Genomic DNA, 26,500 nt, shown 5'->3' on the forward strand with positions numbered 1-26,500 from the left:
TGTACTGATTCACTAAGGCAGGACTTATGTACATATTTTACCATCCAAACAGCTGGATAATTTTTTTTACAATTACTAGATTGTAATTGTAGCTATACAAATATAAAATTGGTGTTATATCTACAGCAACTGAATTCAGATGGGATGCATGTATGCCTCCCAACCATTCTAGGTATCATTTTTGTAGACCAATTTTATTTAAATTATGAAATCTTAATTAAAATGGACACCTCCGTGAATTCTGCTGTATCAAGTCAACAGGAAGAACCATAGGTTTCCCCAAAGACAAGTATAGCTTCCTTTTTTGAACTTCTACAGAGGTGAATTTAAATCAGATCTCAGGCCTAGTTCCTATTATGTTATCAGTGTTTAGCCCCCAATAATAACCTCTTAGCATTTACAGTTTGCAAATGTAGTTTTATAGATCTCGGCTTAGGTATAGGTAGCACTAGCTTTTATATCATAGTATGTCTTTGTACTATCCCATTTTTCAACTAAAATGGTTCCCAAAGCAGTTCCAAGGCATCAACATCGAATGCAAATACAACAATCGATACAAAATATTCTTTGGGAAGTGGTTTCTAGCTAGAGCTGGACCCAGGCAAAATGAGGGGTACCTGATTGCTTGTAGGCAGGCTTGAGCCACATCAATGCTCAATAGCAAGGAATTTCTGTATGCCCTTCCTCTATTAAAAGGTGCAGAGCTTCTGCAAAAAGTGTGCTAACTCTAATTAGGAAGTGGTGATGAATTCTACATTGTCAGAATGTTTAAATTAATTTTTCTTAAAGGCTACCCACTTAAGAAATTTGCTTAATAAAGGTGTAGCGTGGGTGTTTATATTTTTCTGAACTGTAGCTTAATGAAACACACGTAAACGCTTGCAAAACTAGCTTACCCACCACCCTCACCAAACAATTGTACAGTGTAAAGGTGCTCACGTAGGGCTCATAACTTTCTCTCTCTCTCTCTCTCTCGTCATTACAACGCATTGTGGCTAGTTTTCAGGTGAAATTAGTTTCACAACCAAAGGTAACTATGGAAACAGAAAGTACAGCTCCCCCCCCCCCGTAAAAAAGTAGGCTGTCACTAGCTTGTTTCATTTCCCGTCTGTTTGTTCCTTCTAACAAATTTTCCTACGCTGATGGAAATTTCCTTTAACTTTCGACCATATAGTAAAGGGGAAAAGGACACGAGAAAGCCAAGCCCGAAGGAAAGAGAAATCAGCTTCTTCTAATCGGGCTACGCTGCTTGAGACAGGCAGAATCGGAGTGTTTGCCGCCAAATCAGGTAGCTGGACGAAGAGGCCCGAGGAGGAGCTGACTGGGCTACAGCGAGCGCATGCCCTCGCATTTCCAGGGCAACCATTGTAGAAACAGCATGGCGACCGAAGAGAAAGAAGGAGCCGCTGCGGGTAAGAACAAACCGCCTGGAGGCTTCGAAAGCAGCTCTGTGATCTTCTTTTTCCGCCAGGGCGCCAGGGCGGCATCTTCTGGTGAACAGCCACCCGCTGGAGCCAGTGGGAACACACGCCCTTGTTATAAAAGCGGCAGCGCTCTCCGGTCATTACGTTTCCCCCATACCCTCATTTCTTCAGCAATTGGTGCCCACAGTTGATCAGATCTTAGGGTTGCCAGCTCCTGGTTGGGAGATTCCCGGAGATTTGGGGGTGGATCCTGGAGAGGGCGGGGTTTGGGGAAGGGAGAGACTTTAGTTGGCTATAATGCCATACAGTCCACCTTCCAAGATAGCCACTTTTTCCAGGGGGACTGATCTCTGTCACCTAGAGATTGGTTGTAATTCTGGGAGATCTCCAGCCACCACCTGGAAGCTGGTAACCCTATCTGATCTGCAGTTTCTGGAGTCAGCGCTTCACTGTTATCGACTCCCGCCCACCAATGAGCTTAGATTGGAGTAACTCTTAGGATTGCACTGCCAGTGGTACTTACTGAAGCCAGTTTTAAGAAGCATCAAAAGTAACTGGGACAGAGATGGTAAAGAGGGATGGTGGTCACAATTATTGCCCCAAAATGGCTAACTAAAGTCTTTGCCAGTGTTCACACAAATATCTTGAAGGCACTAAATGCCTTTAGTGAAAGGTATATCTTTACATCCTCGGTGAAAACTGTAATAGAGCTATCATTCAAAGTTCCAGAGTACTTTTTAAAAAATGAATACAATTCTTCAGAGAATCAACCCTTACATCTGTAACCAGTTTTTCTAGGGCCGTTTCCAGACGGCTTACCTGCACCTGGGACGTCGTGCCACGTTTCGGATCGTGCCGGGGAAAACGCGAAATATCGCGTTTTCTTGTGCGAGTTTTGTGCGACGTCGCGCAAAACTTGCGCGAGAAAACATGATATTTCGCGTTTTCCCCGGCACGATCCGAAACGTGGCGCGATGTCCCGGGTGCAGGTAAGCCGTCTGGAAACGGCCTAGGTCTGTTACTTGCTCTATTATAGTGGCTTGAAACATTCAAAGAGACAATAGAATTTTTTTAAAGTTTCCAGTGTCTTGAATTGATGGAAGAAAAGCACAGAATTTAAATATTGGGGGAGGGATGAGTAATTGCAGAGGGACATAAAGGCTTAGGATAATCCTGCATATCACAATAGTGAGATGCTGCTGAAATTCAGGGCTTGATGGGTAGTTACCTATGACATAATGGTTGAGACTTAACCTCAACAATTGGGTGTACAGCTTGAGTACTGAGATTTGGGCAAAGTGAACACCAATCTATTAATGAATCCTGGAACTCAATTGAATCCTGGACTGGAACATGGGGGGAGGAATTAAGTCAAATGACCACATACTTTGCTTCACATTCACAATTAATTCCTTCTCTGGGATTCTATAAATTGCTAGGGGTTTGGGCAAGTTAGTTCACCATCCCCTCTGCTTTCCTTTTCTTTTTTTTCAACTGACCTTAGCATTCCTTGAGCATATTCATTTATTTGTGGAAGGGTATCCCCATTTTAAAAACTTTACCAACTTTATTCTGTATATCTGGGGATATCCCTGAGTATACAGAAACCTTTATGTGTCCACAAGTAAGAATGATTTTGCTCCTCTACTGATAGGCATGGGATGAAGTTTAGAGGGTGTGGTGATATGATAATTTCACAGAGCTAGAAAGAAAAAGTAAGGTATTGAAGGCAGACTAAAGAGTGGAATTAGAGAGCATGTAATGAATGAGGGACAGGAATGTGGGAGCCATGTAGAGGACTCAAAATCAAAAAGAGTCCAGTAGCACCTTTAAGACTAACCAATTTTATTTTATTGTAGCATAAGCTTTCGAGAATCAAGTTCTCTTCATCAGATGCCTGATCCGAACTGGTCAAATACAGAAGAGGAAGGGAGGGGAAAGAACAGGACATATATCACAAGAAGACAGAATGCAATTAGTGTGAAGGCAATCAAAACATTCCTTTGCTTGTAAATGTAAACATCTCCTTTTGGTGTGGAGTCAGTTTGCCGCAGTGAAGGTATACAATTCCTATGTAGTATAAGCCCTCGATAACCACAGCTCTCCCTGCCAGCTGCATCTGACAAAGAGAACTGTGGTCCCCGAAAGCCCACAGGCACTCAGGCTGAGATAATTGACAAACAAAGCCCACACCAGGCGTCTCTGGGCTCCCCCAGACCACGCCTCTGTAAAGGAAATCTGTTACCTGTGATAATGTGATAACCATTCATAGTCTCTATTCAGTCCCAGCTTGACAGAGTCAAATTTGCATATGAATTCCAATTCAGCAGCCTCCCGTTGGATTTTGTTTTTGAAGGGTTTCTGTTGAACCACAGCGACTTTTAAGTCTTTGGTGGAATGTCCTGGTAGATTGAAGTGTTCTCCCACTGGTTTTTGGACGTTTCCATTTCTAATGTCAGATTTGTGTCCATTTATTCTTTTGCGTAGAGGTTGGCTGGTTTGTCCAATGTACAGAGCAGAAGGACATTGTTGGCACATGAGGGCATATATCAGATTGGAGGATGAGCAGCTGTAAGAGCCAGAGACAGTGTAGTTGATGCCATTGGGTCCTGTAATTGTATTCCCTGGGTAGATATAGGGGCAGAGCTGGCATCTGGGTCTGTTGCAGGGCCTGGTACCTGTGCTGGTGGCCCTGCTGGCCGATTCATGATTGTAAGTGAGAAGTCGTTTAAGATTGGGGGGCTGTCTGTAGGCAAGGAAAGGTCTTCCACCCAGGACTTCTGAGAGAGAGGTATCATTTTCCAGGATGGGCTGTAGCTCCCTGATGATACGTTGGATGGGTTTGAGCTGGGAGCTATAGGTGACAACCAGTGGTGTTCTGTTGTTAGTTCCTTTAGGTATGTCCTGGAGCAGACTGTTTCTGGGTACTAGTCTGGCCCTGTTGATTTGTTTCTTCACTTCATTTGGTGGGTACTGTAGTCTCAAAAATGCTTGTTGTAAATCTCTTAAGTGTGAGTCTCGGTCGAGAGCATCGGAGCAGATACGGTTGTAACGTAAGGCTTGGCTGTAGACAATAGACCGAGTGGTATGTTTAGGGTGGAAGCTGGAGGCATGTAGATATGAGTATCGGTCTGTTGGTTTCTGGTATAAGGTGGTATTTATTCGTCCATTATGTAGTTGTACAGTGGTGTCCAGGAAGTGTACCTGTTGTGTAGAGTGGTCCAGGCTTAGGTTGATAGTAGGGTGAAAGTTATTGAAGTCCTGATGAAATCTCTCAAGGGCTTCCTTCCCATGGGTCCAAATGATGAAGATGTCATCCAGGAATCTTAAGTATAGTAGTGGTTCCAGTGGATAGGAGCTGAGGAAGCGTTGCTCCAAGTCCGCCATGAATATGTTAGCATATTGTGGTGCCATGCGTGTGCCCATGGCTGTGCCATTCACCTGTAGATATAAGTTGTCACCAAATTCGAAGTAATTGTGAGTGAGTACGAAGTGACAAAGTTCAGTGGCGAGGTGTGCTGTGGTTTTGTCCGTGATAATATTCCGTATGGCTTGCAGTCCATCTGCATGTGGGATATTGGTGTACAGGGCCTCCACATCCATGGTTGCTAGGATGGTGTCATCTGGTAGGTTGTCAATGGACTGTATTTTCCTGAGGAAGTCAGTGGTGTCCCGTAAGTAGCTGCGTGTGCTTGTGGCATAGGGCCTGAGGATAGAGTCCATGTATCCCGAGACTCCTACTGTGATGGTGCATTTTCCTGAAACAATTGGGCGTCCTGGGTTACCTGGTTTGTGGATTTTGGGTAGTAGGTAGAATCTTCCTGGTCGTGGTTCCTGGGGTGTGTCCATATGGATGCATTCTTGTATGTCCGTGGGGAGTGTTTTTAATATTTTTTTGAGTTCCCTTTTGTATTGCTCCGTGGGGTCAGAAGGTAGTATTTTATAGAATGTTGTGTTGGAGAGTTGTCTTTCTGCTTCTTGTATATAATTTTGTTTGTCCATGGACACAAATCTGACATTAGAAATGGAAACGTCCAAAAACCAGTGGGAGAACACTTCAATCTACCAGGACATTCCACCAAAGACTTAAAAGTCGCTGTGGTTCAACAGAAACCCTTCAAAAACAAAATCCAACGGGAGGCTGCTGAATTGGAATTCATATGCAAATTTGACTCTGTCAAGCTGGGACTGAATAGAGACTATGAATGGTTATCACATTATCACAGGTAACAGATTTCCTTTACAGAGGCGTGGTCTGGGGGAGCCCAGAGACGCCTGGTGTGGGCTTTGTTTGTCAATTATCTCAGCCTGAGTGCCTGTGGGCTTTCGGGGACCACAGTTCTCTTTGTCAGATGCAGCTGGCAGGGAGAGCTGTGGTTATCGAGGGCTTATACTACATAGGAATTGTATACCTTCACTGCGGCAAACTGACTCCACACCAAAAGGAGATGTTTACATTTACAAGCAAAGGAATGTTTTGATTGCCTTCACACTAATTGCATTCTGTCTTCTTGTGATATATGTCCTGTTCTTTCCCCTCCCCTCCTCTTCTGTATTTGACCAGTTCGGATCAGGCATCTGATGAAGAGAACTTGATTCTCGAAAGCTTATGCTACAATAAAATAAAATTGGTTAGTCTTAAAGGTGCTACTGGACTCTTTTTGATTTTGCTACTACAGACTAACACGGCTAACTCCTCTGGATGTAGAGGACTGTTGATAATCCAGCCTTCCAGTCATTTTCATCCCTGTTTCACCTTCTTCTAATGTGTCTTTATTCCCCCCTTCTGATGTCCCAGCCACATTATGAACTTTTAGCAAGTTTATTGATCTGTATAAGGGTACAGAGAAGAAGGGTTTGTGTAATGATGATGATGACAAGGTATTGATGGAAAATGAGAGAGTACAGAAGGGAGAGATTTCAGATAGCTAATTGAGATTTCACAGGTAGATTCAGATAGCCAATGTTCCCATTGTTGTGAGGTTTATGAGGAAAATGAACATATAAAAGGACACAACATTGGATAATTTCCATAGTAACAAATATTTTTAGCAAGCTGAGTGTTCAGGCTTGCCAAAAACATGGTAGCAGCAGAACAGACTGAATACTGAAGATGTCAGTATTGTAGATGTCAATATTGTGGCTTTGATATGTAGGTTGATAACATCATTCATTGGTAATACTGGCCAGATGAACTTGTATTAACACATTTATAGTACCTATATAGTTGTCTTTTCCTAGTAAAATAATTACTTGACCCCTTTTCTTGTATCTAATCAGAGATGTAACCTGATGTTCCTATAAATGAAACTTTCTTATGCTAGGACGACTTTTTATTATTATTATTATTATTATTATTATTATTATTATTATTATTATTATTATTATTATTATTATTATTATTAATTACATTTCTAACCCGCCCTTCCCACAAAAAGCAGCCCTAACTGCGTAACACGCGTAATGGACCCACGTGTTGCTCTCTGGGTGATGAGAAATATATTTATGAGTACGGGGTCCACCAGCCCCTGAGGAAGTCATCAAGACGAAATCTGCCGCTTAGCTGGTTGCAGTTAGGGTTGCTTTTTGGTTGGACACCATAAATAATATCTGGGAAGACACCTGTATGAAAAGAAAAGAGAAGAAAAGATATAAAACACTAAGGATCATGTGATTCATACTTACCACCTCTTCTACTCACGGAGTACTTGCCTTGTTCCAAAGAGGATCGGAGCGGGACATGGAGTTCCCTGCATGGATTGGACTGTGAGAAAAGGACATTCTTAGAAATAATTTAAGTATATGAATGCACTGTTTGCACACTGTATGAATTTTCCACGCATATTTGATATAGCAATTGTCCTTTTGCTAGGAAATAATAATAGAATATTTTTCTTAATATCCGGGTGATTCTTCATTGTGTACATTTTGTTCTATACCGGGTATTGCCTTATTATATTGCATGTAGCCATACGTCGGGCAGTGGGCCAGTGGACACTGTACAACCCCACACTTGGTGGGAGACTGGTGGGAGGCTCAGTAAGGATCTCATGCTGGCCTCAACCATATGCCTGGTGGAACATCTCCGTCTTACAGGCCCGCCAAAATGATATGAGATCCTGACAGGCCCGGGTGTCCTCAGACAGAGAGTTCCACCAGGTTGGGGCCAGGACCGAAAAGGCCCTGGCCCTGGTTGAGGCCAAGTGAGCCTCCCTGGGGCCTGGGACCACCAGCAGATGTTTTCCAGCTGATCGGAGCGTTCCCCGGGATACATACGAGGAGATGTATGTAAAGACACCAGGTCCGCAGCCTAAGAAGAGGTGGCATCATCAACATGGACATTGAAATCACCCAAGACCAACAGCCTAGGGTGCTCCAATGCCCACCCTGATACCACCTCTAACAAGCTCGACAGGGTAGCTACTGGTGCACTAGGCGGTCGGTACACCAAGTAGATAGCCAAACTCTCCTCAGCATCCCACGCCAGACCAACACAATCAGTGCCAGTGATCTTAGGAGCAGGGAGTGTCCTGAAAGAGAAAGACTCTTGAATAAGTATTGCTATCCCACCCCCCACCATCTGTCCGGGACTGGTGAAGGACTGAGAAACCTTGGGGGGGGGAGTTCTTTCAAGGCGACTGTTTTGCCTTCCCTCACCCAAGTCTCGGTCACACATGCCAGGTCCACTCTCTCCGCTGCAATAAAATCCTGCAATGTTTTGGTCTTATTATTGATGGACCTGGCATTGCACAACACCAGTGCCGGAGGGTGGCTATATCTCCTAGCCCCACTACCAGCATGCCTTGGGATGGGACGCAGGTTGGAAGGACACTGAGCCCTATCACATCTCCGTGGCCTTCCCTTCCAGCCCCGCGTCCCACCACCATACCTCCCTCGACCCCAGAGTACTGGGATCCCCAGCCCCACCCCATCTCCTCCCTCATATCCACCGCCCTCTGCAATGCCCACCCTTTACTGCCATTCAATCAGCTAAAGTTACTAGAGCCTGAGCTGTTGTTTCCCGGCAACCAATCCATGTACACTTCTTGAAGCCTGAATGTGGCACTTAGGAATTTGAAGATTTGATTGAATTCGGTGAACAGATAATGTCTGTACCTGGTGTGGAGAACACCCAAACTTGGAGAGGTATATAGGAATTTGAACTCATGATCAGTTAATATCAGTTTCATGTATGCAGATCAGTGATCTCATCTGCCTATATTTTTATTTCAAGAAATAAGGATTTTCTCAGGTTAGTTGAACAACTTGGTTGTGTCCTCCCACGTTTTGTTGCCATAATAACAATGTTAACCCTAAAGTAGTTTCACAGACTATAAATAGTGTTGTAAGATGATAAAAATGCTTTTTACCTTTGAAATTTATGTGGTTCTGGAGTGAAGGTTAATAATTTCAGCTAGGTGTATTAATTCAGGTGTATCTTACAAATAAGGACAAACTGCACTTAAAAGTTGTATGTACCTCTTCTCACCCAGCTACAACACAGGGCTATTGGGGAAAAGGGAACTTAGAGGTTACTTTCCCTATATATACACTGCCACCATTTAAACTTGGCCCATTGATCAGGACCAGAGCATTTGGGGCCTGTGTGTGTCTTATTTTTCCTCAGTTAATGAGTTCAAGCTAGCCAAGGTTAAACAAAACAAAAATAAATTTTATTTATAAGATGGAATATAGGAGTGAACGGATTTTAAGCTAATACACAAATTGGAGTTAAACATGGAATGTTTCAATGTAAAAGAACAGGTTTGGAATCACCCAGTAATATCTGCTCCCTCTCCCAGGTGAGCCTGATATCATCAGATCTGATGATAAGTTAAGCAGGGGTGGCCTTGGTTAGTAATTGGATGGGAGACCCCCAACAAAGACCAGGGTCACAGAGGTAGGCAATGGCAAACCTGTTAGTCTCTTGTCATGAAAACCCCACCAGGAGTTGCTATAAGTCAGCTATGACTTGAAGGCACTCTCCACCATCACCACTCCTCAGCAGAGTCAAAACCCTTCTCACTCAGCAGCTCCCCAATGGACAAACTCTCATAAGCCCAGCAGTCCTTCCATTCCCATTGGCTGTTTCTCAGGAGAGAAGAAAGAGCTGGAGTCAGTCCTGTCTGTCACAGAGGGATCCTTACTAATAGCATCAATGATCTAATTTGTTTCATGACATTAGTTTCAAGTGGGTAGCTCCCTTGGGCTGTAGTAGAACAGCAAAACTCTAGTCCAGGGGAACCTTAAAGAACAAGAAGATTTCCAGAGTATAAGGTTCTGAGAGTCAAAGCTCCATTTTTACTTGTATCTAATGAGAAGGATCTCCATTCCTACTTGTATCTGACAAGAGGAGTTTTGACTCTCAAGAGCTGATTCCCTGAAAATCTTGTTGGTCTTTAAGGCACCACTGGATTCAAAACTTGCTGATTGTCTTATGAGGGGTCTGACACCTCCCAGCCACAATCAACTGGCACAAGTCAAGTAGAAAGAATAAGAAGGGCTTCCCAGGCCCTGCCATCTTTTGTTAGTTTTCATCTCTGTACTTCCTTCCACCACTAACACAAAGTAATTGTACCTTTTCTTCAATACAGGTGGAGTATAATTTAATTTCATCTGCTCAACTTTTCCTTCCTGGAATCTTACCTCTGCATCTGGCTGACCTACTTGAGTCCTAGGTGGCTGACCTTGGCCGTTTCCACACAGCTCCCCGCTGCTCGTAACAACCCGGATGATCATGCAAAAATGCGGAAGATCACGTTTTCTTGCACAAGATTTGCGTGACGTCACGTGACCTCACACAAATCTCTTGCGAGAAAACACAATCTTCCGTGTTTTTTGTGCGATCTTCCGGGTTGTTACGAGCAGCGGGGAGCCATGAGGAAATGGCCCTTGCCATCTTTTGGATTCCTGCAGTCTTCCTCTCTTGGCCAGGTGACTCCAGGGGGGCTCTGGTCCTGAGTCCCTGGGGGTGAAATAAAACACTCTGGGGGTCAGGAAACCCTTTGCATCCCAGGGCAGAGAACTGTCACAAATCTCCCCTGACTAATCCTAAGGTCAGAGTGTGAAGAAATGAACTCTTAGGCCATACTAGGTGTTAACTTGGAAGTCAGCCCTGAAAGGTAGACCACTTGCCAGCAAAACTATTATATGGTAGCTGGGTGAATTGACCAAGGTGCTGGTTTCAGATTGAAGCCCAAAACACAGGCATAGGATTAAATAATAATTGATTTTTTAAAAAGGTTGCACAAAAGATTGTATATTTAGAAAGTGTGCAAGGTAGGATAGGTGATTAAACTAAATAAAGGCTAATCAAACTAGAAGTCCTAAACATACGTAGCAGGGGCCTTTGCCAGGTATATAAGATATTACTTTGCAAACATTATGTCAAAGTCAGCAACAAAGCTCCAAACAGAACACAATGACCAAGAACTGACACTCTATCTGAATGCTGGTCGAAGAACAGAGAACTATAATGTAATTTCATTTTTATCCATATTGGCCAACAACGTGGGTAGAACCAATCTAGGACACGTGGTCATGGCTCTCGGAAGCTGATTCACACCACCCATCAGAGCAATTATCCCAGACTGGATTCTGATAAGCTTAACAAAACAGAATGCAGGGGACAATCTTCCCTCCTGTCACTTTGCAATGGGGTCTATATGATCTCACTTGCACTTATGTTTCACAAAACATGCCAGGGCATACCTCTCTGGGAACTGTTTTTTCCTAAGTTTAACTGAGTTACCAAGAATCCTTCTGTGGGCTCCCCCCTTGTCAGCCACCCCCCTTGTCGGGTCCGTAGCTCCTTGGTGGCCTCGCCTCCCGTCACACTCCCACTGCGGGGCGGGTAGCCTCTCTTGGCCTCAGAATAGGAGCTGGGGAAGGTGGTTGCAGCACCAGCATCCTTCTCCTCCCCCGGCTGCATGTGCCTCTCCTTCCTCCCAGGCCACGTCAACCGCTTCCTCCCCGGCTTCACTGAGAGGCTTCCCTTTATACTCTTTCTCCCTGCCTTCCCCAATCCATGCCCTCCCTTCCTGATCTGCTCCTCCTCCTCTAAACCCTCCACCTACCCTGGTGCCACCCCAGATTCCCTCCCCCAATGGTGGTTGCCCGCTGCCTTCCTGGTCCTGCCCCTCACTCTCGCCATGTCCCATCCCCTGCTCTGACACTCTGTCCTCCCAGCGAGTGGCCGCCATCTTGGCCATCACGCCCCTCGCCCTCCCCCATATGGCTGCTGGCCCTGACCTTGGCTGCAGCCGAGCCTGGCCGGGCTGGGCCCAAAGCTGAGGGCGAGGAGGGCCTGGGTTGCGGCTGCTCCGCCGCTCGTTGCTTGACTGGGGCTGCCCACCGCGGAACAGCGGGCTGGCGGCGCAGCAGGCTGGCAGCGGCATCCATCCGCATCTCCCGGCTCCTGGGAGCACCATAACTGGAACGGACCGGTAATACCTTCGCCAGGGTTCCTGCGGCGTTCTCCTGCGTCGGGGACGGGAAAGAGGGTGAGTGGGCCAGCCCCCCCCCCAAGTCTGGCATGGCTGCCCCCGCTGGACACCTTCTTTGAGCCTAATCAAGTAGGCTTACCTTAGCATATGCTTTGGCCAAGAAGCAGGCCTGGTTCTTGACACTTCCTGGAATCTTACCTCTACATCCTTCTGATCTCCTTGACTCCCAGATGGCTGACCTTGCTATCCTTTGGCTCCCTGCAGCCTCCCTCTCTCAACCAGGATCTCCCTCCCCATTTCTCTATCCCTCTTCTCCTACCTAGCCTCTAATCTTCCACATTTTTTCAACAACATGCAAACACCTTTTCCCATCTCAGGTGGTTTCTCCAGAGACTAGCCATGCAGAAGGAACACACTATGGGGTAACTTTAATCCAAGTTGAACATAGGGGGATTATAAATGAATGTTGTTATTGAATGCATTTGATTGCTATCATAAATTGTTTCTTTGTATTGTCGAAGGCTTTCACGGCCGGAGAACGATGGTTGTTGTGGGTTTTCCGGGCTGTATTGCCGTGGTCTTGGCATTGTAGTTCCTGACGTTTCGCCAGCAGCTGTGGCTGGCATCTTCAGAGGTGTAGCAGCCAACATCTTTTCCACACTGTGACACTGAGAGATCTCTGTCTTTTGGTGCTACACCTCTGAAGGTGCCAGCCACAGCTGCTGGCGAAACGTCAGGAACTACAATGCCAAGACCACGGCAATACAGCCCGGAAAACCCACAACAACCATCAATTGTTTCTTTGTTTATCATTAAACTGCTTAGAACTATCTTGTTTTTTACTTGATAGATTTAATATTAACTTGAAAGCCACCCCCTTTCTCTTTTTTGCTACTCTGTATTCTTGACTAGGATAACACAATTACCATATGGTTAAATATCTGTCTCCACTTTATTCTGTGGAGATATATAAAACTAGGCCACATCTGTGTACAGTGGGATGAAGCGTATGGGAATTACACGAATAGGGACACTTACATGTGCATACCCTAACATGGGTCTCCTTTTGGTGATAATAGTGTATGCTTAAACGTTCTATGGATTGTATCCTTTATGTAATTCTTGTAGTATTGGATCAATGGTTGATTTTGTGCTTGCAGAAAGGAACTTCTATTGGTGAAAGAAGAGAGTGACTGTGCCCCATATAGCCAGGGATGCCCTGATCCGCAGGGTAGCATTTCAGGGAATGTTGGGAGTGGGGACACCAGCATGATGGGAGAGGTGAGAATGTTCCATTTCCTGGAATATTTTGAATCCAACCCATAATCCTCATATAAAGCAAGTAAAGTCTTTTTTCAGCACATCATTGTATATGGATATAGTAGTGATTTACTTTATTAGTTATTAAAAGTTAAATTAATTTGATATTGAGTATTTGTTAGAAGAATGGAAATGTTCACATTCTGAATTATTTATACTTACTTCAGAGGATAACCAGTCTTTCTCTCAATCAAGGGAGAGCCAGTTTTGTATAGTGGTTAAGAGTGGCAGGACTCTAATCTGGAGAACTGGGTTTGATTCCCCACTCCTTCACTTGAAGTCAGCTGGGTGACCTTGGGTCAGTCACAGCTAGAGATGGGCACGAACCTAAATACGAACCAAAAAACCCCCATGAACCAGCCCAGTTCGGGGTTCGCGAACCAGGGTTCATGGAAGCTCGTTTCCACAAACTTCCACGAACTGGACTACTGGTTTGTTTGGTTCGTATTAAAGGGCCAGTTTAAATGGCCATTTCCTCAGGGGAAATGGCCATTTTAACTTTTCCTGCCACTTGCAAGCAGCAGGTCCCCTTTAAATGATCAGCTGGCAGGCAGCAGGGGAGAATCCCCCCACTCGCTGACTGCCAGCTGATAGTTTAAAAGCATCTGTCTTGCAAGCAGCAGGGCCCTTTTAAACTGCCCAACCCCCAGCCCCAGCCCCTCACCCCTCCCAAGCCCCAGCCCCAGCCCCCCACTTACCTTTCGTCTGATGCTGGGGTGGTGGAGGCCTCCTTCACTGCTCTGCAGGCCCGCGCAGCAGAGTAGAAGGCCAAAAACGCCCTTTCTGCCCCTCAAATGGCAGCCCCAGCATCAGAGGGAAGGTAAGTGGGGGGCTGGGGCTTGGGGAGTGAAGGACTGGGGGTGGGGCTGGGGGTTGGGGAATTTAAAGGGCCCTGCTGCTTGCAGGTGGCAGGTCCCTTTAAACTATCAGCTGGCAGGCGGCAGAGGAGGATTCCCCTGCCTGCCAGCTGATAGTTTAAAGGGTCCTGCCCCTTGCAAGCAGCAGGAAAGGGCCCTTTAAACGATTAAATGCCCTTTCCCTGCCGGAAGGGGGCATTTAAACCCCACGAACTGGTTCGTAACTGGGCCAGTTCCCTGCCAGTTCGTGGTTCATGTTTTGTGGAAACCTCATGAACCATGAACCCCATGGTTCAGTTTTTTTCTGGTTCGTGCCCATGTCTAGTCACAGCTCTCCAGAGCTCTCTCAGCCCCACTCACCTCATAGGGTGATTGTTGTGGGGATAATAATAACATACCTTGTAAACCTCTCTAAGTGTGGCATTAAGTTGTCCTGAAGGACGATCTATAAATTGAATGTTGTTGTTGTTGTTGTTATGGGGGTATTGTTAATATGGAAGCAGTATGTAAGAAAAAAAATTATTTCCTCAAAGAGGAAACTGATTTAGCAAATACAGTGTTAGATATTGGAAACTGATTCCCATAGGTAATGGAACAGTTTCTAAAAGCTCATCCACTTTTTAAATGTTATGATGCAAAAATTTTGTTACAGATTTTAGTCTACTAACCAGGATTCCAGTGACAATTAGAAACTACAGTTGACATTCTCAGTCTTACCCTACTCTGAACAATAACAGTCATCATACTAACTATAATTAATCTTTAGAGTATTCTTATGGATGGGTTTCCAAGAGCTTTCCTAGCCAGTGTCCTTTGGGTCCTATTAGCTTGAACTATGTCTGTTGTATTTTGCTGTAATTTTGATTGAGGTTGTGATACATAAACCATTTAGTCTGATTAAGGCCCTATTAAACTTGGTGAGACTGGCAGAGCAACTAGCTTTTATTTTCATTTTTATTCAAAATTTCCAAATACATTCAATATATTTGCAGAATCAAATAGCACAAGTGTATGAGAGCCAGTTTGGTGTAGTGGTTAAGAGCGCGGGACTCTAATCTGGAGAGTTGGGTTTGATTCCCCACTCCTCCACTTGTAGCCAGCTGGGTGACCTTGGGTCAGTCACAGCTTCTAGGAGCTGTCTCAGCCCCACCCACCTCACAGGGTGTTTTGTTGTGGGGATAATAATGACATACTTTGTAAACTGCTCTGAGTGGGCATTAAGTTGTCCTGAAAGGTGGTATATAAATCGAATGTTGTTGTTGTTGTTGTTGTTATGTGACATTTGATAGCATTTATAGCTCAATTTTAACAAGAAAGTTTCTAGCTTCTTTGGTGCTAATGTGCATAGTGGAGTCTTCTGCATAAACCAAACAGAATGACTATGCATCTAGCTGATTTTACACTCTATAAGCTAGCTGATTTGATAATGATAATGTATTTTAAAAAAATATCTAAATGTTCCTGACCCAATTTTAGGGGGCTTTTTTAGTCAGGGCAAATTTTAATTGGCAAAGCTGGAGTTTGCAGTCAGGGTTGGCATCAGCACATGGTGAGGTGGGACAACTGCCAGGGCCTGTGGCTTCTGATGGGGCCCACTGCTACTGAGTCCTTACTTACACATCTCTTCTGATACCTGCACACACACCCTTCCACTGCCTACTTGAGAGTGCTTTGTCATCTCTGCTCCCACAAGAACATAAGAAAAGCCATGTTGGTTCAGGCCAATGGCCCATCCAGTCCAACACTCTTGTCACACAGTGGCCAAAAAACCAGGTGTCATCAGGAGGTCTGCCAGTGGGGAAGGGACACTAGAAGCCCTCTCACTGATTGCCCCCCCCCAAACACCATCCCAGTTGCACATGCTGCCTAGTGTTGCTGCAGAAGGGCCTGTGGTTGGTTGGTGCACAAAGCAACAGCATTCTTGGGGGCCATAGCAGTAGTGCACCCACTACCCAGTACCATCAGGGAAAGGGTGTGCAGGCGGTGTGGGCAACTGTGACTGCAGGTGGTAGGATAGCTTGCAAATGGGCAAAGAAAGGACACCCAGGCAAGTGGTGGCAAACGGGTGGGAAGGTAAGAAGGGGAGCCTAGTAGTGAGGGTAAGTACCCCCCAAACCTAGAACTGGCACTGTTTACAGAATATTTGTTTATTTTTGTGTCTACTTTAGTGTTGGCATACTTCAATAGGAAATAAAGAAAAAACAGTAAATATGACCATTGCTTCTAACAATCAGTAGCAGTTATTATTTACTAAACTGCAAGTTATATTGTGCAAATATATATTTAAATTTAATGATGATTAAAAGTCCGATAATTAATCATACAAAACCTTTGATCACTGAACAAAAGCCCCTGCATTCTAAAAAGGAAGTCTTTCCGTTTTCCTTTTAGTATATGTAATAAAGGTAGGGCTAAGGCAGGGCTCTTTCTAGGACTACAGTGTTACGGAACTGAGCCTACTATTAAGAAGGCCCAGCATTATACTGTTGCCTTGACCTTTCAGCCTCCATTTTGTGGCATCAGGGTCTTACCTCCTGGCCTGTGATCAGCTCAAACTCAGGAATTTCTGATCAGGCTTTACCTACAGGTTGTTCTGGTGGGTTTTTGCAGGATGAAGGGGGTAAGCAAGTCAGAAAAGGTATGTGCTGGCAGGCTGCTTGGAATGATGAAATTATAGCCACAAAAATACAATGGCTGACTTACTAAGATGCAGACAAGCCTATACTCAGTGGGACACCTAACTCTGTATCTTGCTATCCAGGTCCCACAGGATGTAGTAGAAATCATGGCTTGCTGCCTGACAGCCATGGTGAAATGACTGAAAAAGAACACATTGAAATTGAACCCCGACAAGACTGAAGTGATGCTTGTTGGGAAGGCAGATATCTTGAAAGACATTGTACTCTCCACTTTTGATGGAGTTTGTCTGACTCTTTCAGACTTGGCCTAGGGATTATACTGGATCCAGTGCTACTACTAGAAAAAAATAAGGCAGCTGCAAAAAATGCTTTCTGTAACCTCACTCTAGTCTGGAAGATGGCTTCTTACTTTGACACAACCGACCTGACCACCTGGATCCATGCTATGGTAACATCAAGGCTTGACTATTATAATGCACTATACATAGGTCTCCCATCTAAGTTAACTAGGAGACTCCAATTGGTGCAAAATGCTGTGGTGCAACTGTTATCAGGATTGAGCAGGATCAGCCAAAGAAATACAGCTAAAAAAGAGACCAGGGAAAAAGAAATAATACCAGGAAATTAAAATACTTCAAGAGCAGCTAACAGCAATGAGTAATAAAGAATTGGAGTGGAATCTTAAAAGACTGAATCAAAAAGTGTTTGAAGGTGCCAATAAACCTGGGAAGTACCTGGCATGGCAATTGAAGAAGAGAAGGGAAAAGAAAATAATAAATAAAATTTGTGAAGACAACAAAACGTATCTGGAGCAGACTACCATTAGTAGAGCCTTTTATAAATTTTACGCTAAGCTGTACAATAAGAAAGAAGTAAATAAAGAATCAATAGCGACATATCTGGAGAAAACCAAACTTCCAGAAATTTCGGAAGCTTGGAGAAATAAATTGAACAGTGAAGTAACTGACGAGGAAATAAGCAAGGCAATACAATCCGCAAATCTAGGAAAGGCGCCAGGGCCAGATGGACTTACGGCTAAATTTTACAAGACAATGGCTAATGAACTGGCACCATTCCTAAAAGAGGTGATGAATGGAGTTTTTAGGGATCAAAGGATTCCAGATACTTGGAGTGAAGCGAACATATCATTGATCCCAAAGGAGGGCCAAGACTTGACTAACGTGAAAAATTATAGACCTATATCGCTACTTAACAATGACTATAAAATCTTTGCGAAGATATTGGCGGAGAGACTGAAGGGATGGCTCTCGGAAGTTATAGAAGAGGAACAAGCAGGCTTTTTGCCAGACAGACAAATAAGAGATAACTTAAGGACAGTGATCAATGCTATTGAATATTATGACAAGCGTTGTGATAAAGAGGTTGGTTTCTTCTTTGTTGACGCTGAAAAGGCGTTTGATAATTTAAACTGGGACTTTATGTTTGCCACTATGGAAAAGCTACAATTGGGAGAAAGATTCATCAGAGCAATCAAGGAAATTTACAGAGACCAGACTGCAGCAATTGTGGTGAATGATGAAGTGACTAAGAAACTGACGATTAGTAAAGGAACAAGACAAGGTTGCCCGTTGTCTCCACTGTTGTTTATTTTAGTATTGGAGATTCTGATGATACAAATACGACAAGATGAGGAAATTCGTGGAATAAAAATAAAGGACTATTCATATAAGGTCAGAGCATTTGCGGACGACATAATGTTAATTGTAGAGGACCCATTGGAGAACATGCCAAAAGTGATAGATAAGATCAAGGAGTTTGGAGACTTGGCAGGTTTTTATATCAACAAAAAGAAGTCAAAGATATTATGTAAAAATATGACTAAGCAGAAACAACAATTGTTAACGGAAACAACGGATTGTGAAGTAACAAGCAAAGTGAAATATTTGGGAGTTGAACTGACTGCAAAGAATATAGATTTATTCAAAAACAACTATGAAAAACTATGGACTCAGATAGAGAGAGACTTGATCAAATGGAATAGACTGAATTTGTCATGGTTGGGCAGGATTGCAGCAGTTAAGATGAATGTGTTACCAAGAGTAATGTTTTTGCTACAGACAATACCAATCATCAGAGACTCTAAACAATTTGAAAAATGGCAGAGGAAAATATCAGATTTTGTTTGGGCAGGCAAGAAGCCTCGAGTGAAAGTAAAAGTTTTACAAGATGCAAAGGAAAGAGGCGGAATGCAACTGCCCAATCTGAGACTTTACCATGATGCAATCTGCCTAGTTTGGTTGAAAGAGTGGATGACATTAAAGAACAAGAAACTATTAGCCCTAGAGGGATATAAAAAATTTTTTGGATGGCACGCATACCTATGGCATGACAAAGTAAAGGTCAACTCGATGTTCCTGCACCATTTTGTACGGAGAAGTCTATATATAATCTGGAAGAAGTACAGAATTTACTTACAAGAAGGAACTCCCTTGTGGGTGGTTCCATATGAGGTGATAGATCCGAGAGCTGTTGATAATGAACAACAATGTTTAACGTACAAAGAAATAACTAAAACTGAAGCATCTAAACTTAGAATAAAGACGCAAGAGGAACTATCACCTAATTACGACTGGTTCCAGTATAGACAGATCAGAGACTTATATAACTCGGACTCTGTAAAGGGGGGTATACGAACAGAGAACTCGGAACTAGAGCAGACCCTTCTTAAAGAGGACAAGAAAAGAATATCCAAGGTATACCAAGTACTGTTGAAATGGTATACCGAGGACGAGACAGTTAAAACACAGATGGTGAAATGGGCTATAAATTTTAATAAAGAAATAACAATGGAGGCATGGGAATACTTGTGGAAAACTACAATGAAGACAACGACATGTACTAATATTAAAGAGAACATTTACAAAATGATCTATCGTTGGTACATGACACCAAAGAAGATTGCGCTAGGGAATTTGAACACTTCTAATAAATGCTGGAAATGTAAGAAGCATGAGGGCTCCCTCTATCATATGTGGTGGTCATGTGAGGTAGCCAGGCAGTACTGGGGGGAAATAATAAGAGAAATGAGTGAAATTTTACAGTTTCAAATAAATAAGAACCCAGAACTCCTGCTACTAAACTTGGGAATGGAGGGAATTCCAGCCCATCATAGGACGTTAATATTTTATATGACAGCAGCAGCTAGACTTTTGTATGCGCAAAAATGGAAAGTACGAGAAGTGCCAACTATTGAAGATTGGATCTACAAATTGCTGTATATGGCAGAGATGGACAAGATGACAAGAAAACTGAGAAATCTGGACTCAGGGCAGTTTAACACAGATTGGGAGAAGCTGAAACAATATCTGGAGAAGAAATGGGAGGTGGGAGGAAAACTGTGGCAGTTTGAGAACTACTGAAGTATAATAAAAGTATAATAGAGGGAGGTGACTTTACCGGGGGAGGAAGAGATAAATGTGAATTTATAAGCAGTTAGATTAACAGATTGATATATATATAGATATATATAGGTTAATAGATAGAATATTGATAGAAAATAATTAATGATAAGGTTTAAATATAAGGATTGAGTAACCAACAGTATTTTCTTTCTTTGATAAGATTTATATAATGCACCAAACTGAATGTACAGAAGAGTCAAATTGATTGACTATGTGATGAGCTATATAGAATTACCATAAAAAGATAGAATGAGTTATATAGAGAATAAGTCAAATTGTTTGATTTAAATGTAAGATTTTTATGGTTTATGATATATAGGTTTATGATATATAGAAATATTTAAAACTGGAAAATGGGATAAATTGTTTATCCAAGATGGAAACAAAGACTTACAGTTTGGGTATATAACAAGAAAAGTAGTTAAGGATGTACTGCTTAATATAATGGAGAATGTATATCTGTTTTAGATAGAGGAATTTAATAGAAGTAAGGGAAAAGGGACAAAGGGTGGGAAAGCTGTTGGAAGTCAACAAAAGGGGGGGAAAGGGAGGGGGTTAGAAATGAAAAATTTGGGGAAAATTGAATGTAAATGTAAAAATAATGGATTCTAACCCAATAAAATTTTTTTCAAAAAAAAAAAAAGGATTGAGCAGGATCATGAGCATCACTCCCATTCTACAGTCACTCCATTGGCTACCTATTAGTTACTGTGCTCAGTTCAAGGTATTGTTTATCACATACAAAGCTCTTCATGGCCTTGGTCCGGCATACCTGCGGGACTGCCTCCCTCCCTATGTTCCCCTACGGCAGCTTTGCTCATCTGAATAGGGAACGGCCTGCATGAGGAGGTCAGGAGAGCCCCCAGTCTACTGGCTTTGCACAAACGACGCAAAACCGAATTATTCAAAAAAGCCTTTTACTCCGATAGAAGGGCAGTATTGTAGAGAGGGGGTCTCAGATGCTTCACTAATTAGTTAGGGACCATAGACTTCACCACTATGTTGCCTTACATATTATCTGTTGCTTTAAATATGTATTCGTATGTACTACCCGTGCTTCATGTTGTTTAATGTCAGTCCTAGAATTGATTATGTTCTGTTTCAGCATTTCTTCAACTCTATGTTGGATTCTTGCTCATGTTATGTCTTTGTAAACTTGTATTTATTTACCCCCTAGCATTGTTTATGGAAATGTCTTTCACAGGGTATGGAAATGTCCTTGATACTGATTGTACTAACCTCACACTCTGTAATCCGCCTTGAGTCTCAGTGAGAAAGGCGGACTATAAATGACATAAACAAACAAGCAAGCAAGCAAGCAAACCTACAGAGAAAATGATGCAGTCAGGCACTACCCGTTCTGTGACTATTATTCTAAGTTTCTCAGTCCAATAGAGGTGCTCTCTGAAATAATGTTCTTTTGTCTTGTCTTAGTATTGCCCCATAAAAGAACCTCTGGTGACACCAGCCTATTACTTAATGAATTATATTTCCAAGTCTCACTTGACACCTCACATTCCTAATGTGCCTTCTTTTTCCTTTCATTGGAAAGCTGTGTGTCATGAAAGCCACTCCGAGTTTGCATCTCCTCCCCAACTTAAGTCTCCCCCTGTATCAATCAGAAGGCTTGCCTCTGACTTCACTTGAATTTTCCTCACCTGGGAAAATCAAGCACCTGTTTCTATTATATCTTGATTCATATCAGAACTGTCCTGCCTCCTCCCAAACATCCACAATTTTTGGTTTTTAAACGTTGCCTGTTCTATACATTGAGTTCTTGCTCTGCACAGCCTTGCTGTACATCTCATTCTGGATCTCCATGGATTATTGTCTGGATTTCTGCTTGACTTCCCTACCAAGATCTCCCTTCTGGAACTCCAAACATTCTTATTTCTTATGCAAGTGTGAGGTCCCATTGGATCACTAGATGCCTGGATGCCAGCCTCCCTCAAAGGCTTCTCCATGCAGAAGAGGATGGGTAGACCCTTTCTCATTTATTTCCAAGATGGAACATAGGAGTGAACAGATTTTAAACTAATAAACAACCGAGTTAAACAGAGAATGTTTCAGTGTAGCAGAACAAATTTGGGATCAGTCATCAATATCTCTGCTGACACTCAGCAGAGTCAAAACCTTTCTCTTTTCAAAAGACACTTAACTCTCATTGGTCCAACATTCCACCCACTCCCATTGGCACTCTGTCAGGAGTGACAGAACTGGAGCCAGTCTTGTCCGTCACAATAGGTTAAGATGGGAAGCAGGAAAATGGTTAATTGATGGGTAGCTTTAATTTCCCTGAGGTTCCAAACCATGCCCTCAGCCATTCTAGATGGTCGTTATATGGATTTTGTATTTGTGGAGCTTCAGTCTCCAAAGACCTTCCACATTATATTTGTTTTGCCCTTGTATATGGAGTCCAGAAATAAATTTCTTGGTGAAACCCAAAAAACATTGATTTCTGCTCCTGTAGTGGAAAAACTAACCCTCCTTTCTGATTTGAATCCATGTATCTCTTACAGAGTAGCACAGTTTGCCCTGGCAGCTAAGAAAATCTGGTCTTGAAATGTGCTTAATTATTGAGAATCCTTCACCTGTGTATTATGAAGGTGCTAATGTGCTTTGATGTGTTTTTAATATTATCGTTTTATCGTTTATTTTTCATGTTTTACTTATGTGTTTCATTTGTTTAATTGTGATGACCCATATTTCAAAATGTTGCAGCCACACAGGATATAAGCATATAATAATTCCTTACTTATGTCAATATGTATATAATTATTTTTACATTTTGAAGTAAATGAATGAATAGGATAAAAATAAAAGGTGGTATGCTTTGGTGGCTGGCCAGCAAAGAATTTTGGAAAATAGCAAAGCAATTTTTTTGCCTGTCTATTAGAAATACATATTATGTTGGGAAAATGTACTGTAATGCTCTAATTTTTGTGTGTGGTGGTTCATCTAGAAACATGTATAATGATCACATTTTGAAAATGTTGTACTATAAAGCTGATAGACTGAACAACAGCTGGTTAAGTAGAACTGAATGAAATGCTTCAGTACTGGGGTATACACCAGAGATTAGGCGGCCAGATATATAAGAAAACAAATATTTCTTTTTATAATGTGAGTACAGGAAGAGTATAGTAGAATATACTTCATTGATTTGAAGGCAGCTTTTGATTCAATATCACGACAGAGACTATGGCAAAAATTGGAGTGGTCTACTATAGATAAAAGATTATTGGCTCTTATTTGTGCCCTCCATGATGAATCTTTTCTTTGGGTGAGGTATAACAGACAAGGGCATCTCAGTGACCCGATAAGAACCTATAAGGGAGTCAGACAGGGCTGCCTTTTGGCTCCCACTTTATTTAACTACTATACTAGTGACGTAGTTAAACATATGTCAGACCTTAAATTTCATCCACCAAAACTCGCCTCACGCCATCTACCAATTTTGTTGTATGCAGATGATGTGGTACTCTTATCAAGGACCCCTTTGGGGCTTCAGAGAGCATTGGACAGTTTTACCACCTACTGCCATAAAGAACACCTGATAATTTCAAAAAGACCAAAGTGATGGCATTTGCCAGGCGCCCGAAAAAGAAGGCTTGGTCAATGAGAGGGAATAAAATTGAACAGGTTAACAGCTTGGTATACTTAGGGGTAGTCTTTCAGGAGAATGGATCCAAGACAGCCTATTGTAATCTGAGGGCAGAGTGCGCCGAGAAAGCTTCACTTGCAATTTTGAGATTCTACCGAGCTAAAGGTGGCTCTTATGTACCGGCGGCGCTGAAACTTTTCCAGGCTAAAGTCATTAACCAACTCCTTTATGGCACCTTTTTGGGCAACTCAGATCGTGGTCTACATTCTCTGGAGAAAATTCAATCTAAGTTTCTCCGATCCATCTTACAAGTTCCACCTGGGATGCCCAATTCCCTACTCCGATTAGGAACGGGACAAATGAGAATGGAGGCAAGAATTTTTCTGGCCTCAGCCCGCCAATGGCTTAGGACACACAAGAATCCAAAAGGCCTTTTCCATTTAATAATTGAGGATGGCTACCAGCCAAAGTGACTACAGCTAACTCAGAGTAAATTAAAAAAGATGGGCTTCTCTCTTGAAGCTCTGTTGTCCCAAAGTTTGGATGCTGCAAAATTACAAATAAAACAAAGGGTATGTGACATTGAGCGTCAGCAAGACATAATAAAAAATCCTAAATTTAGAGCATCAGAGGAATCCAGATACCATATGAAGATGGCCGAATATCTAAATAATTTAGAATTCCCTCCCTATAGGAGGGCTTTCACTTTAGCGAGATGTGATGCCATGCCATCCAAAGTATTGGAAGGGAGATATAAGAAGTTACCATATGCGCAAAGGATTTGCGGGTGTCCTCTTGGAGAGGTGGAAACACTGGAACACGTTTTTTCACTGCCCCTTCCAGAAAAGGACTAGAGACTTGACAATTCTTCCCTTGTTATCTGGTCTGGAGGGGTTACCAGATAACATATCATTGGCAAAGCTATTGTCTGACAAAAATCCAGCTGTCACTAGAATGACAGCTAAGTTTTGCGCCCAGGTGATTGCACAAAACAGACCATCAAATACTGGAATGGCCACAAGGGAGTCTCCTCATCCTGATTAAGTTTTAAAGACATCTGCCTAATACCGTTTTTATATCAGGGGAATACAGTGAAACAAAATTCACTCAGGATTTGGTTAAGCTTACCACTATATTGCTGTATTAGGATATTTTATTAGAAGTATATGAATTTTAAACAATGTATTTTATTTTGTTATGCTTTGATTTATTATGTATAGCTGGTCTAAGGACCGTTACAATAAATACCTACCTAGTGGAATATATATATAGCTACCAGGGCTCATTTCGAGGGGGAATGCACAGGAACGCAGTTCCGGCAGTTCCCCAAAGAGGTCACATGTCAGTGGCCCCACCCACCTGACTCTCGGCCATTTTGGGCCTGTTTCGGCCTGGATTGGGGCGAAAACAGCCTGGATCGGGCCTCTGACAGGTGGTGGATCACTCTCCTGCTCATCAGCGGTCTGATCCTGACCATTAGGGGGCCCTTTTCAGCCCCTTTTTGCCATTTTGATGTCAGGGGGTGTGGCATATGCAAATCAGTTATACTAATTTTTTTTTGTTACTTACATTAACTAACAATACAGAGGGAAAGAAGGGGGCAGGGGAAGGAAAGAAAAAAAACAGCAACATATAACAACACTACACTACAAATAATGCTTTCCCTTCGTACTGCCATTATTAAAAAATTAAAACTTTGTAAGATATTGATGGAGTGGTTGACCTTGCAAAATACAGATTACAATCCAAATTAAGTCTTCCTCCCCCCGCCCCCCCGGGCCTCGGACGCAGTTCTCTCTGAGCAGCTGCAACCGCCCCCCTTCAGACTTCAAATCCTTTTCTTCTTGCTTGGTGTCTTGCTGAAATTCTTGGTTTTTGTCGTCAAAATCCCTTAGTTGATCTTCTGATGTTATCTTGTAAGCTTGATCTTTGTAACTAAACCAGATACCTTCCGGAAATAACCATTTATACTTTATTCCACGTTCCCTCAGAAGAGCTGCAAACCTTTTATACTTAAATCTCCTTTTCCGAACTAGGAATGGAACCTTATTACCCAGAAAGTCCAGGTCCGCATTGTATGAGTTATATAGGATAGTGTCTCGGATCCTCTTAGATGAAAAATCGATGATGATCTCGCGAGGCAGCTGACGCTTCGTTGCATATTTTGAAGAAGCCCGACGGACTTCCAAAATGGCGCTTTCTACCTCTTCTTTAGTTGCCCTCGCGGGTGTCGCCAATAGTTCCGAGGCAAGATCCCTTAAACCCTCATTTTCCTCCTCTTTCACGTTCTGGAGGCGCAAAATTGTCTGTGTTCGTTCCACTTGTAGCCCAATCAGCTGGTTCTCCACCAGCTTTAACTCTTTGTTCGTTGCCCTCACGAGTGACGCATTTTCCCGAGCAGATTTCTCTGCCCCCCCGCTACTTCCTTAATGGTTTTCACTTCGCTCTCAATTAAGCCCACCCTTTGATCTGTTTCATTCAGCTTGTCAACAAAGGGTTTTATGGCTTTGATAACCGACCTCTTCACCAAGTTCTCGAGCGACTCTCCTTTCCCCTGCAGGGCAGCCGAGATTGACTTGCCCAAAGCGGGACTCTGCTTTTTCGCCGCCATTTTAGGGGGGGGGACCGCCAACCAAATTCTGAAACTCAGCGAGGGGGAAGAAACCCGAGCCTTCTTAGCTTCAGATCCCACCTCTCCTTCGCGTGCGCTTGTAATAACAGAAGGGATTCGCTTACTTACAGGCTTCTGCCTAGTTCTGCTCTTTGCCGTTTTCCATGGCCCGGCAGCA

The 26,500-nt window shown here is 43.0% G+C and overlaps 1 protein-coding gene across 1 annotated transcript in view; it reads left to right on the forward strand.

Annotated features, from left to right (window-relative positions):
• Positions 1–1,116: 1,116 nt before the first annotated feature.
• EFCAB2 (EF-hand calcium binding domain 2) overlaps positions 1,117–26,500 on the forward strand; it is a 59,702-nt gene continuing 34,318 nt past the window's right edge. The window contains exon 1 of the mRNA XM_054981154.1: positions 1,117–1,412. Within this exon, the coding sequence (XP_054837129.1) occupies positions 1,340–1,412 (73 nt within the window). The 5' untranslated portion in view covers positions 1,117–1,339. The remainder of the gene's footprint in view (positions 1,413–26,500) is intronic.

This window comes from Eublepharis macularius, chromosome 1 (genome assembly GCF_028583425.1).
Source record: "Eublepharis macularius isolate TG4126 chromosome 1, MPM_Emac_v1.0, whole genome shotgun sequence".
Lineage (NCBI taxonomy): Eukaryota > Metazoa > Chordata > Lepidosauria > Squamata > Eublepharidae > Eublepharis > Eublepharis macularius.